Here is a 13,881-nt window from a genome sequence, read left to right on the forward strand (position 1 = left end):
CACCAGGATACACCATTAGTGAGTGACCTTCAACACTTTATATAGAGAGGCAAATGCTGCCTTCACGTGGTGTCGGAATTATGGTTAAAACACGTTGCCTCAAGTCGTAATTACGAAATTGATCTTTTAAATCACATTTGTGTAATTCATGCTACAATTCAAACGGGATCAATACATTATTTGTCTCTTTAACCACTGTACATATTTTATATTTCTGTAATAAGGTCCCATGGGAACACAAGAAGGGGCGGGACTTAGCCTCATAACAATAAACGTGTTATGTGCTGTGTGCATTCGTTGTATGGAGTGCAAACAATTCAATATTCAGGATTGCCTGGTATATTTATATTTCTTATCACTTTGGGAATACTATTTCTACTATTCAATCCTAATAAAACAACAAAATTGTTTTTATAAAGTATAATTAAATTGACATTAATGGTGATAAAACATTTTCCCATGAACAGACAGTCACAAGTTGGAGAGAGTTCTTCACATTTATTTGTAAAGTAAGGTTCCACAGTTACAACAGATACGTACTTTAACTCAAGGAATAACAAGAGGAAGATTTTAGTGGGAGTTAACGGTGCTTACTTACTTCTAAAAGACCATTAGATAGGTAGATTAACTGTATGTTGAAGGCACAGCAGGTTTGAAGAGAGCAAATCTGATTATGTACACACAATCCAAAGGTACAAATACAGCATTTGGTAAATTCCTGTGTAAAATCAAGACGTGATGCAAATGTATTTCCTCTTGTCAGCAAAATGTCTATGTTCATTTCAAAAGTGCATGTTAACAGAATAACCCTAAATGTGTCAACTGAGTCAACATCATGCAATCTGTTTAGAATAATTCAATAATCGAATCAAGAACTACAGATAGATATACGCTGAGGGGAAATCCCTTATGTTTTACAGCAATTAAGCACAACATATTGTAACTTGGTTTATGCAAGTAACATACATTCTTTAAAACAAAAAAAATAACAATATTCAAATAACGTCTGAGACTCAAATTCCAACCAGCAAGAACAAAAGGAGGCTATGCGATGACAAACCCTTAACAAACGATGGAAGTGGAATTACCTTCACTGTACTCTTGTAAATTCAGCATAATGCAGATTGATATCCATATAATAACAGAGTAAAGTCAGACTCATCACTCTGCTCTGACTTTAACAGTTTCATTCGATTATCTTCATTTGCTTCCTTTTTTTCAGATTTTCACATTAAAAGCCTACAAGGAAATGGAAGACTTTAAATATGCTTTAATAATAGACTTTTAAATATTAAATAAGAGGACTTCATTGGCAGATACAAAATCAAAAAAGGGCAAAGTAGAAAGGACTTGACATTGTAAGGAAATTAAAACAGATTTTTTTTTGTTACAAAATAGAAACCCCTCAGCAGAAAGGTGAGACATGAATTACTGCTGAGGAAGGCATCGCACATTATCATGAACTTATCAAGAGGTAAATATGGAGATTTCCACTGAGGTAAATAAAGGCTCAGTGGTTGGAGAATGTCAGAGCCGAGGACCGACCTCTTTGCTGACTTAGAGGCAAAGCAGTTTATGAATCCCAGACGCTTAAACATGCAAAACAACAGCATATCACACCATGTGGAGGACGACCACACCATTTCTACCACCACAACACTCCTCAGTATCAATTCAATGAAACAGTTCTCGTATGCTGTGACAACATTCGATGTTTACAAGGTAAAACATGATCACAGAGGTTCCTCATGCTGTCGCAGCTTGAAACTATTTCAGTAGAAGTAAAAAAAAAGTAGAGCCATGAACACATGAAAGCAAAGAGTGATGGAAAACGGAGACAGAAATAAAAAGAAACGTATGCTGACTGAAGATTATGCTGGATCAGAGAGAAGGCCACGTTCACGGAGCATCATCCCAACATGGTGGAGACGGGTCGGGATTAGAACAGTTGTAAAACACATTAAATGTGGCAGGAAGTGCTACATATCATGTCAAATATATAATTTGCATTCCTATTAAATTATCACACAAGAGCTGTAGTTAGTAGAAAATAGTCTTACCATACATGTCCACTTCAACAGTCCTGCCATGATCTTTCCATCCCATGATTCAACTGAAGAGGTTTAACTCAATGGGAGGTCGGCTGTTTGAGTCCCAGTACTAAGCTTCCACCAAACGTATTGCTTCATCATCCTCAAATGACCCGAGGCCCACGACAGAAACCATCGGCCACGAGAGGATCATTTCCATGTATTCATTTCGTAGCTTTGGTAGCCATTCACGTCAGTAATAAATGGATGGTACTCTCCAAAGTTAATGGCGGGGATCTGGCAAAATTGAGGGCATCGCTTACAAAAAGTGTGACATGAACCGAGACCTGAACCTGGCTCGACCCGGCCCTGCTACAGAGACTTGAGACTGTCAGTTTGATATGTTAATGCAACGGCCACAACTGTTCCCTTTGGACGTTGTGGATCTACTTACAACAAAATGCACTGAGACCCAGACGATTGGCACGCTTACAGGGAGAAATGTCTTGTGAAATACATTTCAGATTTAAAAAAATCACATGATCAGATTTAAACGCAGATCTAGAACTGTTTTTTTGTTGTATCTATGGTCGTAAACAAGGTGAACAGGTTAGTCCACTTTAGAAACCACCTTGTCTCCTACAAAATTACATTCCCATACATAGACTCTGAAACTGTTTTACTTTAAAAACTAGACAAAAGTACTTGGTTCAGGTGAGACAGGAACAGCAGTCTGCTGGGTGAAAGTCCAGCATCCACAGCTCCTCCCTACATGTGAAACTAATTCGTGAACAACAGAATTCATTTCCCTTCTACTTCGCATCGTAGTTTCGTTGTGTGGGGAACGTAACTTTTAGGAGACCGGGCTGTTGGAGAAGATAACAAAGGCAGAAGGGAAATAATAATCCCCCAAAATGTGTAGAGCAACACTATTGTAAACAGTATATTAAAACAGCGTTTTGGTTCCATGACACATTTTTGTCTCTACGACTTAATAGTCCCAGATCTCAGAAATGGGAAGTGTCTGGTTCGGATAAGACGCCGCCATCGTAACCCCACCTCGCTGTATCCGAAGTGTGCCTCAGGACGTGACAGCCAATCATAAGTGAGCCAGTATCTGTAATGGGAGTAAACAGCGGGCGTTCACGTAGAGAGCAACACAACGAAGGATGCGTCCTCGTGTCCCGTCCGATGTCGTTTCATTTCAATGCCTCTACATTTTAAAACGGTTAGTAATAGAAATGTTACGCGTCGCAGGTCTACGACTTATTTTCGGTTCAATGTCATTTTTTTGTGAGCTTTTACTTGCTCAATATGCTACAGAATCACGTTTACTAGCTCGGCATGTTGTCGGGCTGGAACCTCCCGATATGACCTTTTGAACTGCTAGGCATTGTGAAGCACAGAGTTCTCCAAAGTGAAGTCGTACTGAAAGTTAACCAGGTTGTAGTTTAGGTCCCGGGACAGCAGCACGTCGGGGATCAGCGGGAGTCCCGTCTGCATGGCCAGGACATGTGGAGCCAAAGTGAAGGGGACGTCCCCGAGCAGATCTGGGAGAGGTGAAGCAGCTTCCACTGCTGACGTCACGGCTGCTGGCGCCGTCCAAGGGAACGCCGCCGCCACCGCCGGGTGCTGCTTTGGGTCGGCGTGTTGAGCTGGACGTGTACACGACGACTGTGAGGAAAACGGAGACAGAGTTCACGTCAGTGTTGAGATGATCATATGAACACAGCGGTTCAGCTTTAGGATGAACACGCGGCGTCACCATGGTGATGTTGAAACAACACATCATGCAGCCCAAACAATGTGTGTGTGAGTGTGTGTGTGTGTGTGTGTGTGCACAGTTGGTCCATATGGCAGCATCCTGGTGTGACCACATGTCACACAGTCAGATATTGGCTCATCCTTACGGTTTTAATCACATGGTGCACCGGGAGGAGCTGAGACGCAACAACATTGTAATCTCATTCCAAAGGGTAAACACACACACACACACACACACACACACACACACACACACACACACACACACACACACACACACACACACACACACACACACACACACACACACACACACACACACACACACACACACACACACACACACGTTGTTTGGGCTGCATGATGTGTTGTTTACCGGCGACGGTAGCAGCAACAGTTATTATCCCACAAAAACCTGATGGAAGGCAGTCTATTCGTTTGTTAGATATTGTCGTACTGCTATAATATTTAATATAAAATATGGAACCTTCAGGTTCCGTAAACTAACTGTATGTTGACCAAACTATGTTTCATTAAGAAATATTTTAACAATGAAGATCAGAATCAAAGTTTAACAGCTGGTCATTTCTCTGATGAAGAGTTCCCATTCTGTGTGTTGGTCCCTGTTTAAGTACAACCCCCCCTCCCCCCCCCCCCCCCTGTGCTGCAGTCCCAAAGGAAACCTAGGCCTCTTAATTGCAGAGGAACAACCACTTCCTGTAACAACATCTTCTCTGCATTAAGTCTCACATTTGACTGTAATTAGAAGCATAAAACAAAGTCCCACATCTGCCTCTCTGGATGAATTTCATATTCAGGCCGGCTCTCAAGGCCACAGATGCTACGACGAATACTGATGTCGCTATTAAAAAGAAAAAAATGTGTGAAACTCACATGTAAAACATCACAAACATTAGTCCAACTCAATAAAGAGCGACTAAAACCTTAAACTACTTTTTTTAGTGGAAAGCCAGCGTATCTGGGTTTTTACTAGTGTGAGTGAAAAATAGATGAATTCTCCATTTTTCTTCTTCTCATAAATTGTTGCTTAATTTAATGTATAAGTTGTGTGTCTAATTGTAACTTTAATTTATATGTATATAACTAAGTATGTATGAAAATATATTAAGCTATTCTTATTTATTCTATTAAATATTGTATTTATTTATGTATTTATTTTCTCATATGTTATGTTTAAATAAAAGTTCCAAAATAATAAGTAAACATAGTGACTTTTACTGTCTGAAAGAACATACACATCTCAGCGTTGCTCCTCCACGTACAGCTGAACGCCCCTCTGCTGAAATAAACCACATTTCCCATTCAGGCCGTTCTGCTGGGAAACCACTTCCATGTGTATCATTACAGACACAACGAATTACACAAACCGTCACTGTAATTTACCCAGAGTCTCTCAGTTCTTGACAGCATTACAGCTTTGTTTTTTAGCAAACATCACTAATTAAAAACAGCACTGTACACAAAATAAATCTAAAACATTGACGGAGGCCAGATTGCACATTCCAGGAAACCTAACTGGATCGAACAAGACTCTGATATTCCCCCCGAGGGACTGCCTTTGTCATTAAACTCTGAAATATAAAACATGTTGGACTCAACAAACTACTTATTGTTCTGCTATTCTCAAAGTCTTATGGAGTCAAACATGTGAAAATGTCCCCAGATGACACAAATCAGAGTTCTTCCTCTTGGCTGTGCTCTCCGCAGCGAAGAGGTGAGATACTGTAACGGCAGTTAAATAGTTCACGTTGGATTCTGGCTTCTAACCGCAAGATAATCTCAAACAAGGACTCGTCATACTAGTGTGAATGTGTGCATCGAAGGGTTAATTCTGCTTCGTGAAGTGATTTAGAGGGAGATTTCAAAGATATCGCGATATAAAAACATGGAGGCTCGTGTCTCCTCGTTGAAGCCGGCGTGGCGAACGGTGACGACACATTTTGGCTGGTTGGTTCAGCACCTGTCGCCATCACAGCAGTGGAGATGAAGCATGCAGGACCCGGACAGCTGGGACGCTCACAGCTAACTGGCTGAATAACTAACCAGGCTTTCTGGACGTTTTCCTGCCACAACAACAAGAATCCGTTATCTGCCTCCCATCGCTCTGACTCATGAGCTCCACGATGCTGATGGCGATGCCAGACGGGAAACAACTTTACACCAGGAAGTGAAAACGTCTACAGGCTCACCCTGGATGGCTGCACGATGACGTTTGTTGACGGCTGGGCGATGTTCATGGTCTGCATCTTCCTCCTCTGTTCTTCCACCGTTTCTCCTGCACAGATAGAAGGTTCAAAACAAGAAATATGAAACACGAAATATGTACAGAAGGCTTCATACAATCTACTTTATAGTCGTCAGTTATGGAACAGCAGGGAAGAATACGCATAATCCACCCAAATATCGGTTTTTGGGTGGATTTTTTTTGCACAACAGATATGTTGTTTTAGTGACACATTCCTTCAATAAGATCTCCATGCATGAATAAAGGATTACTATGTTTAAAAAAAAAAGCTGGACAGGGTTTGCAAGTCACTCGTGACTAAATTCACGATTATACCGATGAAGGAATTTTTTTTTTTTTTTTGCTAAACAAAGTCTAAGGAAATTGCTTAATGTATGATATTTCAGATTTCATCACACAGTGAAGGAAGATCATGAGACAAGGAGCACACTTCCTGTACTTATACTTCCTTTGTTTCTGCCCATCACAGTCATAAGTTACCGGCCGGCACAGCTCAACATCTCAATAAGCTCAAAACACTAAAAAATGAGTTTCCACGGAAAGTAATGTTGTCGGACCAAACGGTCGCAGTTTTAAAAACAAGTGGTTCACGAACAAGCAGAATGACAATGAATGATGGGAATATTATACCAAACTCAAACTCAAAAACAATGCCCTTACTTAAAGGCAAAATCAGATAGAAAACATATCTATACACATTTCGACATCATTAGAAGCCACTCCTTAAGCTTCTTTTTGTTGTTGTTGTTGTTGTTGTTGTTGTTGTTGTTGTTGTTGTTGTTGTTAATGATTCCCATTGGTGTTTTAAATATATAGAAAATGAAATAGGCAAATATAAATATTATTTCCAATGATATGGGATTGTGTTTCTCACCAATGATGACAAAGCCTCCATCCGCTTCCTTCTCGGATGTTGACTTCTTGGAGTCTTTGCGGAGTCCAAGGAAGCTGAACATGATGAGCTGCTGTCAACACAAAGCACTAAAGGTTAGACCAAGAGGAGAGCTGCCAGTGTTCATATATGGAGAAAGGGATTAGTTTCATTTTGAGTTCAACTGCTCGCTGAGCTATGACTTCATTCCGAGGTTACAGACGACATTAAAATCCAGTTGGATTCTGAGATGCTGTTAGCTGATAAATATAATTTTAATGAAAGCAACTGACGATTCAGCAATTCAGCAATTCAGGACATTCGAGTTATTAGGATTTTAAACACTTACGGTCGTTGTTATAACGTTCACAGACGGGCAAACAGTCAGTTCATGGCTCGTTAGTGTTTTTTAGTTTCAGTTAATCTGCTTCGGCTCAGCTAAACTACTGTAAAACACAAGAAAATACACATAAAACCTAATTAATCCGTCGGTTTTTAATCCGTGCGATGGGTCACCGTGTTGTTGTGGTATGCCGCTGACGTCACTGACCTGAATTCCGTCCGTGTTCGTGTAGAAACCGTAACGTCGCCTAAGGTTCCACTACACATTTTTATTTTTATTTTTTTTTTTATTGATCACACCACAAAGATACAAGTAGAGGAAAAAACACAAGCAATACAATACAAACAACAAGAAAAAACGGGATTCATACAAAGTAAACATGGTAAAAAAATTATATTTTCCAATCACCATTAAAGACCATTAAAATACAAAAAAGGGGAAAAGATCATGAAATAAAGGAGTACATTTCAAAACAGTAAGAAACGAGATATATCGTCTTAAATATTTCTTAAAATTATTAAAAAAAAAAAAAAGTATAAACCAACTAAAGGAGGGCTTACTGTTTCTCCATTTGCTGCAGTGAATATGATATTTACCCATGAGAAACATTATGTTAATAATATCAGAAACTCAAAGGATGGAATGTCATTAACCTTAAAGGATATCAATGTTTAATATCCAGCCAAAAACTACACACGATTCAGCCAGCAACATGTCGCGGAACCGCGGGTTGCTGTTTCCAGTGGGAACAAAAATGTTGGAGCACACACCGGATGTGTTGTGATACACGTAGGGGACGTTGGATTTTCTTCCCGGACTTCCCCGTCACAACAAACCCCGCCGTTTTTCTCAACGTAAACGCAGACACCCCGCCCGCGCGGGCGTACCCGAGATATAACGTACGCGACTACACATTTCCCGCGCGACGCTGCTTTTTTTTGGTTCCGCCGGGTTTAGTTCACGAGCTAACTGTAAAGATGGCGGGTATACTGGAAGTCCCGAAACCAAGAATAAGCGGCTCCATGTTGTCGCAGTACATTAGCCGAGCCGTCTGCTTCGTTGGGCGCGTACAGAAGGTGAGCGCCGCTTTTACTTCGTCCGGGTGAAAATGTCGTGACGTTAAACTTAAACACGACGCGTTGTTTCTGTTTCTCTCCCGCCGCGCAGGTTCAACCGACCGGGAGAAGCTTCACCGTGTCGGACGGAGAAGCAGTGGTAGTGACGGTTGAACTGAACGATCCCGTGAGTAACGTACACTTCTTATGAATTATGTTCATTGACATGACAATTGGTTGGTATATTTTGTCTTTAGCTTTGTCATGAAGTAAGATGGCGCACTGGGTGGATGCATTAAACGATATAATCTATAAGTAAATAACATAAAGCAGCTTGTTTTTCCATGAGACTCCTAGAAACTATTTGTTTTTTAAGGGGATTTTATATTATTGTTCACAAACACAACAAAGAAAGAAGAAGAAACGTAACAAAATAAATAAATATTAAATAAAAACTACCTGTATCCCAACTAACATTGATACCAGAACAACATTATTATTTGGGTACAATAACGCATTCGTACATTAATTTTAATTATGAAGCTTCACACCAGGATCCGGATGGATCTACATCCATTAAGCTTGTGTTTATCAGATCCACCCGTTGCTCCTCTGCAGACCAAATATGGTCACTTCCTTTCACTGGTTGCAAAAATCCAAGATGTCCAAAAATGCCGAATTTGAGGCTTCGAACCAACGAGTGATGTCACCATGACTACATCCAAAATAATGATATCAGATTCCACCATCTGAGTATTTCTTGCGGCACTGATATCGTGTGTTTACTATGATAAAAGTGTGGTACAATCACTTCATCAGAAAGGTGTTTTCAATCCAATCCAGGTTTTAAATATGTATTATTATGTGTTTCTTCCTCCAGCTGGAAGAGGAGCTGAGCGGTGTTGTGGAGGTCATCGGCATGGTGTCCAACAAAGGAGCGATCGTGGCCACCACATACAACATGCTGCGAGAGGACAAGGGCATTCCTTTCGGTGGGTGTCCGTCGTTCTCCCGTCCACGCAGGTCAACACAGCAGCAGCGATCTCACAGCGTCTTCTCTCCGTTACAGATCTGGAGCTGTACGCCGAAGCCCTGAAAGTCATCCACGACTTCCCTCAGCACTACCCGTTTGAAGTGGCTGCCAGTGGATGAAGACGCCATCGCTGCAGATTTATATTCAAGTTCAGCAACCGTTGTTTGTTTCGTGTGCCCAGGTTTTGTTGTTTTTTTTCGTTGTGAGTAAAATAGATTTGTACAAAAGTGTTGACAGAAAAATTAAAACCCTGTAAATGCCAAATTAATTTTGGATTTTAGTTGTTATTCCATTTTTTACAACATGAACGTCTCAACTTTTCACTCCAACGGCTTTTTCCACTGAGCCTGGAGGATAATTCTGGGATCTTATCTGTGATGCTTTTTTTTTAAATACGGAAAAATTATAAATAATGATAGACAAGTGACTTGTGAATACTAAAACAGGCTTTAGGACCATTATGAACAGGAGGATTTATTACAGCAATAGGTAGACTAATAGGATATTGGAGTGATATAGTAATAAAGGGGGGGAACACTTCCTTGTTCCTAATTGTCATGTGACTGAGGTAACCTATCAGAAGCTAGGAGGACTGAGCCTGAGGTCAATGTAAAAAAAACAGGAAGATTATTGTAACTGTTTTAAAGTCACAGATGAAAGTGTAGTGATTTATTGATATCTTAGTAGATGAGTGGGAGGCTTCCATGATGAGCCACGGCATCATTTTGTTGTAGCGCACTCTGCTGGTCCCAGGTGGTCTACACACACACACACACATTGCTGTTATCCTGTTCAAGTCTTCTTCAATCCAGCATGATCTTCATTTAGGAAATTATGGTCCATTTAGAGTCAAACGGACCAGAAAGCAGGGGATGCTTTAGGGGCGGGGCTTAGTTAGTGTGAGTGACGTTACATCCTGGTACCGAACACACAGACAGCTCTAGAGAGAGAGACAGGTCTAACCACACTGCTGGGTGTGTCTTCTTGCAAAGTTATGATGAGTGATTTGACATATTTTTTTCAGAAATAAGGTCCCATGGTCTCCCGGAAGGGGCGGGGCTTATCCTCACTACAACCTCTCACCTGTTTTTATTTGTTTTGACTCTAAACGTTGTTCAGGCTCGAGTCACTAGTATGTATTTGCCTTTTCATCGGGGCCTGTACTGAATCAGTAACGTGATCACATGTTCTTTTCCAGACTTCTCTGGGTTTGACAGCGTTTTAATGTGTGATCTCAAACTTCACGGGGATGATAAACGATGATGATTGGTGATCATGTCAGCTGGGAGAAGAAGTCCATCCATCCCGGCCTCGTTGGGCGGGAGAGAGCCATAGCCCGGAGGAAGGCACGCCGCCATGTTCCAGCAAGTCCAGACGCTGCTGTTAACGCTGCAGCATCTGCTCCACCTGTTTCCATCCACGGACACTATCGCTTCCATCTCACACACTCTGTCATGGAATGATCTCCTCTCTCATCCCGTCAGATCCTGCACACACACACACACACACGCACACACACACACACACATTCATTCCTTCTGCTTTTTTTTTGCTCCAAAAAGATTGTGAATCATTTGAGTGTTTTAAGTTTTCATTTTGATCCCTGATACCGTTTCCATGGTGACCGTTGTAGTGGGCCACTTCTGTATGAAGTAAACAGACTTACAGCAAGTAGTGGACTCGCTGAGGTGAGGGTTTCCATAGCAACTATAACGACTGACACCAGAGGAAACAACACCGACTTTAATTTAAAAAAAAACATGTAAGTTTTCGTTTGTAAGGCGAGCTAGCTATAATGTCTCAAAAGTAAGTAGCTACATACAAAATACATGTTTTTTTTAATTATTACTCAAGTTATTAATGAGGCATATTGCCATCGTGTAGGTCACAAGATTCATTTATAGAAAATTCATGTCTCGTTTTTCCCCCACTAGTCCTTTAACTGAAATTATTTAGTTTTTATTTTATTTTATTTTTGAAGTAGGAAATATCATTTAATATTGAGTTTTTTGTTCAGTTGTAGTTTACTTTAATAAACCTGATTCTCTTCGAGTCACCAGTTAACCTAATAAACTAGGAAGAACATGCAAACTGCACACAGAATGCTCTTTGATTGGTTATTTAGCTTGAAGTTGGTATTTAGCATTTAAAAAAAAAACACTTTTTTATGGACAAACCTTTGATTTAGTTCTTAGCACTAATTCTATGAAGTGAAATTCTTTGCGTTAATAGCTCCGTGGGCAGAATGAGGCACGTTTCATTGCAGCTTTTACAGACTGAAACCTCTGAAACTGTCAAATAAAATGTTCCTCTTGATCCTGCTGGCGGGTCACATGACAGGACACACTAGAGCTTAAAAAGCAATTATCCACCCAATTCATCATCACACTCGTATATCAGCCTGCTTCGGCTTTGTCACGTTGTGGAAGACAGTCATCATCACTCATAATAATGTAAATTCCCTTTCTTTCTTTGCGGAGGGCTGGGTGTTTATGGAGCTCCTCTGTCCTGCTTGTTAACCGTGAAATGACCACAATAACTTAGACGGAGCTGTGCATCTTGTAAAATCTCCCTGTTTAAACCACGAGCATACCTCCGAAGGTTATTAGTTCATATTCTACATACCAAGGTAGACCCTGGGATTTAAAAAAATATATATTAGATGCAGAAAGCTCTTCATGACACAATGTGAGCCAACATGTCTAAAACAACCTCTGCATGTCTATCACATGCCGATCAGGGCCCCGGAGCGCTAACGATGAGAAGCATGGCAGGTTCACTCCATACCTGTAAGCTCCACAACCTTCACAGACTCTAGAGCCGTCTGCAGCCTGGTGCTGCTCGGAGGGACATTTGAACCTTTTTAAAACGAGGAACCATGAGTTCAATGACAACGTCTGAGAGGGATTTCTGAAAATTCACTCAGCATTGTGTTTGTTAATCAGCCAGGAACAAACCTTGGCATTGTCCATTTCTGTAATTATGCGTTTCTGTCATGTCATGTTGGTTCAAACTAATTTTCTGAATGTTTTTTTCTTGTTTTTTAAAAAAAAACACCTAAATACGTCATGCAGATATCAGGCGGGGGGTCGTTACCTCTCAGGGCAGCTGGATGCCCGCGATGTCACAAGATCACGCCAGCGTCACGGGATAATGCCAAGTTGTGTTCCTGACACCAGAGCACGGACCAATCAGAGTCCTTTGAGGAGCTAGGGGCGTGGCTTTAGGTGTGTTAGCATTGATGCTGCAATATCATCAGTTCTATCAGAACTGGAGAGTATTTCTTCGTTGTAAGAAGATCATGAATCACCTGACAAGTGTTTTTTTTTCCCAAACACTTTCCAATGATGGCTTCTCAGACGTTTCAGTAACCATCGGGTGGATCTGATTGGAAATATCTTGTTTTCTTGATGTTGTGGTCCAAATATCATTAAACTTTCACAGCACAAAGTACTAAAGGATCAAAAGGCTGGGAATTCAGTTTCTGGCAGCATTCCACATTGTGTCCAGAAAGTGTCTGGGCGTGCAGCCGTGTGCTGTAAAAAGCCCGTTGGTCTTATCAAAATATGTGGAACTGCAGCAGGAAGCGCCCTCCAAACTCCCAGTCTGGTACTGGTGTTGTTGCCGCCTGGCTGTGTTGTCTTAACGCAGAGCCGTCTGCAGACAGTGTGCCACAGCAGGCATTAGCAGCGCTCTCTTCCCATACAGCATCACCCCATTCTGAGTTTCTGTGCAGGAATGTCTTCTCCGAGCTTCCAGGTCGTTTTTTATTGAGTGATTGGTAAGTTTCTGCAGCGAGAGCAGCGGCAGGTCTCAGACATATCACTGATTTATGTTGGGAATCGGGCATGAGGCCTCATCTGAGCCTGTCGGTATGAATTATGGGAGCAGCTAATAGAAGTTTCCTCACAGCCGCTCCACCTTCTCAGGTTGCCACTCAGCGTACGACTCCATAAAGATAAGCTGAAATATTCCTTTCCTCTCTGAGTGGAACATGTTTCCCCCCTTCTTCCTCACCTGTAAGGTCATTTTTAGTTTAAACTTGTGTTTGACTCAGCAGAGTTGCAACAACCTTAACGTGGATTAACCAACACAGTCCGACAGTTTCATCTATTGGTATTTAAGTACATTTGGGGTATCAAACTCTTTTGAGTTCATAGGTCACATGCAGCCTAGTTTGATCTCAAGTGGGTCAAGGAATCCACTTCATAATCACTTATAAATAACAGCATTGCCCCCTGTCTTTAAGTGCAAAAAAGTACTTAAATATTCTGAAAATATCCACAAATAATTAAACAAATGACCTCCAGTGGAGCAGGAATAGTAATGTGTTTTAATTTGTAAAGTCAGTGGGCCCGATTGGACGCTTTGAGGGACCAGTTCTGGACCCCGGGCTATGTGTTTGACACCTTACAAGGACACATACTTACTTTGATCTTTTTACTTGTAAATAAATACTTTCATATACTAGCATTGGTTCTTCTCATTGAATTCCTGGTATTAATGGTGTTTAAAAGTC

At 41.1% G+C, this 13,881-nt stretch overlaps 2 protein-coding genes across 2 annotated transcripts; one reads left to right on the plus strand and one right to left on the minus strand.

Annotated features, from left to right (window-relative positions):
- Positions 1–490: 490 nt before the first annotated feature.
- umad1 (UBAP1-MVB12-associated (UMA) domain containing 1) lies at positions 491–7,482 on the minus strand. The gene is made up of 4 exons (XM_084032822.1): positions 7,281–7,482; positions 6,935–7,025; positions 6,005–6,090; positions 491–3,704 (listed from the first exon to the last, which is right to left on the minus strand). Exons 2-4 carry the CDS (start codon positions 7,014–7,016, stop codon positions 3,417–3,419), a joined length of 456 nt encoding a protein of 151 aa, XP_083888948.1. The 5' UTR covers positions 7,017–7,025; positions 7,281–7,482; the 3' UTR covers positions 491–3,416.
- Positions 7,483–8,095: 613 nt separating this feature from the next.
- rpa3 (replication protein A3) lies at positions 8,096–9,630 on the plus strand. The gene is made up of 4 exons (XM_084032146.1): positions 8,096–8,350; positions 8,442–8,516; positions 9,210–9,321; positions 9,399–9,630. Exons 1-4 carry the CDS (start codon positions 8,252–8,254, stop codon positions 9,479–9,481), a joined length of 369 nt encoding a protein of 122 aa, XP_083888272.1. The 5' UTR covers positions 8,096–8,251; the 3' UTR covers positions 9,482–9,630.
- The last annotated feature ends 4,251 nt before the right edge of the window (positions 9,631–13,881 follow it).

The sequence above is a fragment of the Eutrigla gurnardus genome, assembly GCF_963514095.1.
Source record: "Eutrigla gurnardus genome assembly, chromosome: 17".
In the NCBI taxonomy this organism is placed as follows: Eukaryota; Metazoa; Chordata; class Actinopteri; order Perciformes; family Triglidae; genus Eutrigla; species Eutrigla gurnardus.

Excerpts from the sequence above, each read along its gene's own strand:
- umad1 (XM_084032822.1), bottom strand. The coding sequence starts at position 7,016 with ATGTTCAGCTTCCTTGGACTCCGCAAAGACTCCAAGAAGTCAACATCC. Across the intron at positions 6,091-6,934 it reads TGGAGGCTTTGTCATCATTG|GAGAAACGGTGGAAGAACAG; the intron begins GTGAGAAACACA and ends CTATCTGTGCAG. Across the intron at positions 3,705-6,004 it reads TCATCGTGCAGCCATCCAGG|TCGTCGTGTACACGTCCAGC; the intron begins GTGAGCCTGTAG and ends TTTTCCTCACAG.
- rpa3 (XM_084032146.1), top strand. The coding sequence starts at position 8,252 with ATGGCGGGTATACTGGAAGTCCCGAAACCAAGAATAAGCGGCTCCATG. Across the intron at positions 8,351-8,441 it reads TCGTTGGGCGCGTACAGAAG|GTTCAACCGACCGGGAGAAG; the intron begins GTGAGCGCCGCT and ends CCCGCCGCGCAG. Across the intron at positions 9,322-9,398 it reads GGACAAGGGCATTCCTTTCG|ATCTGGAGCTGTACGCCGAA; the intron begins GTGGGTGTCCGT and ends TCTCCGTTACAG.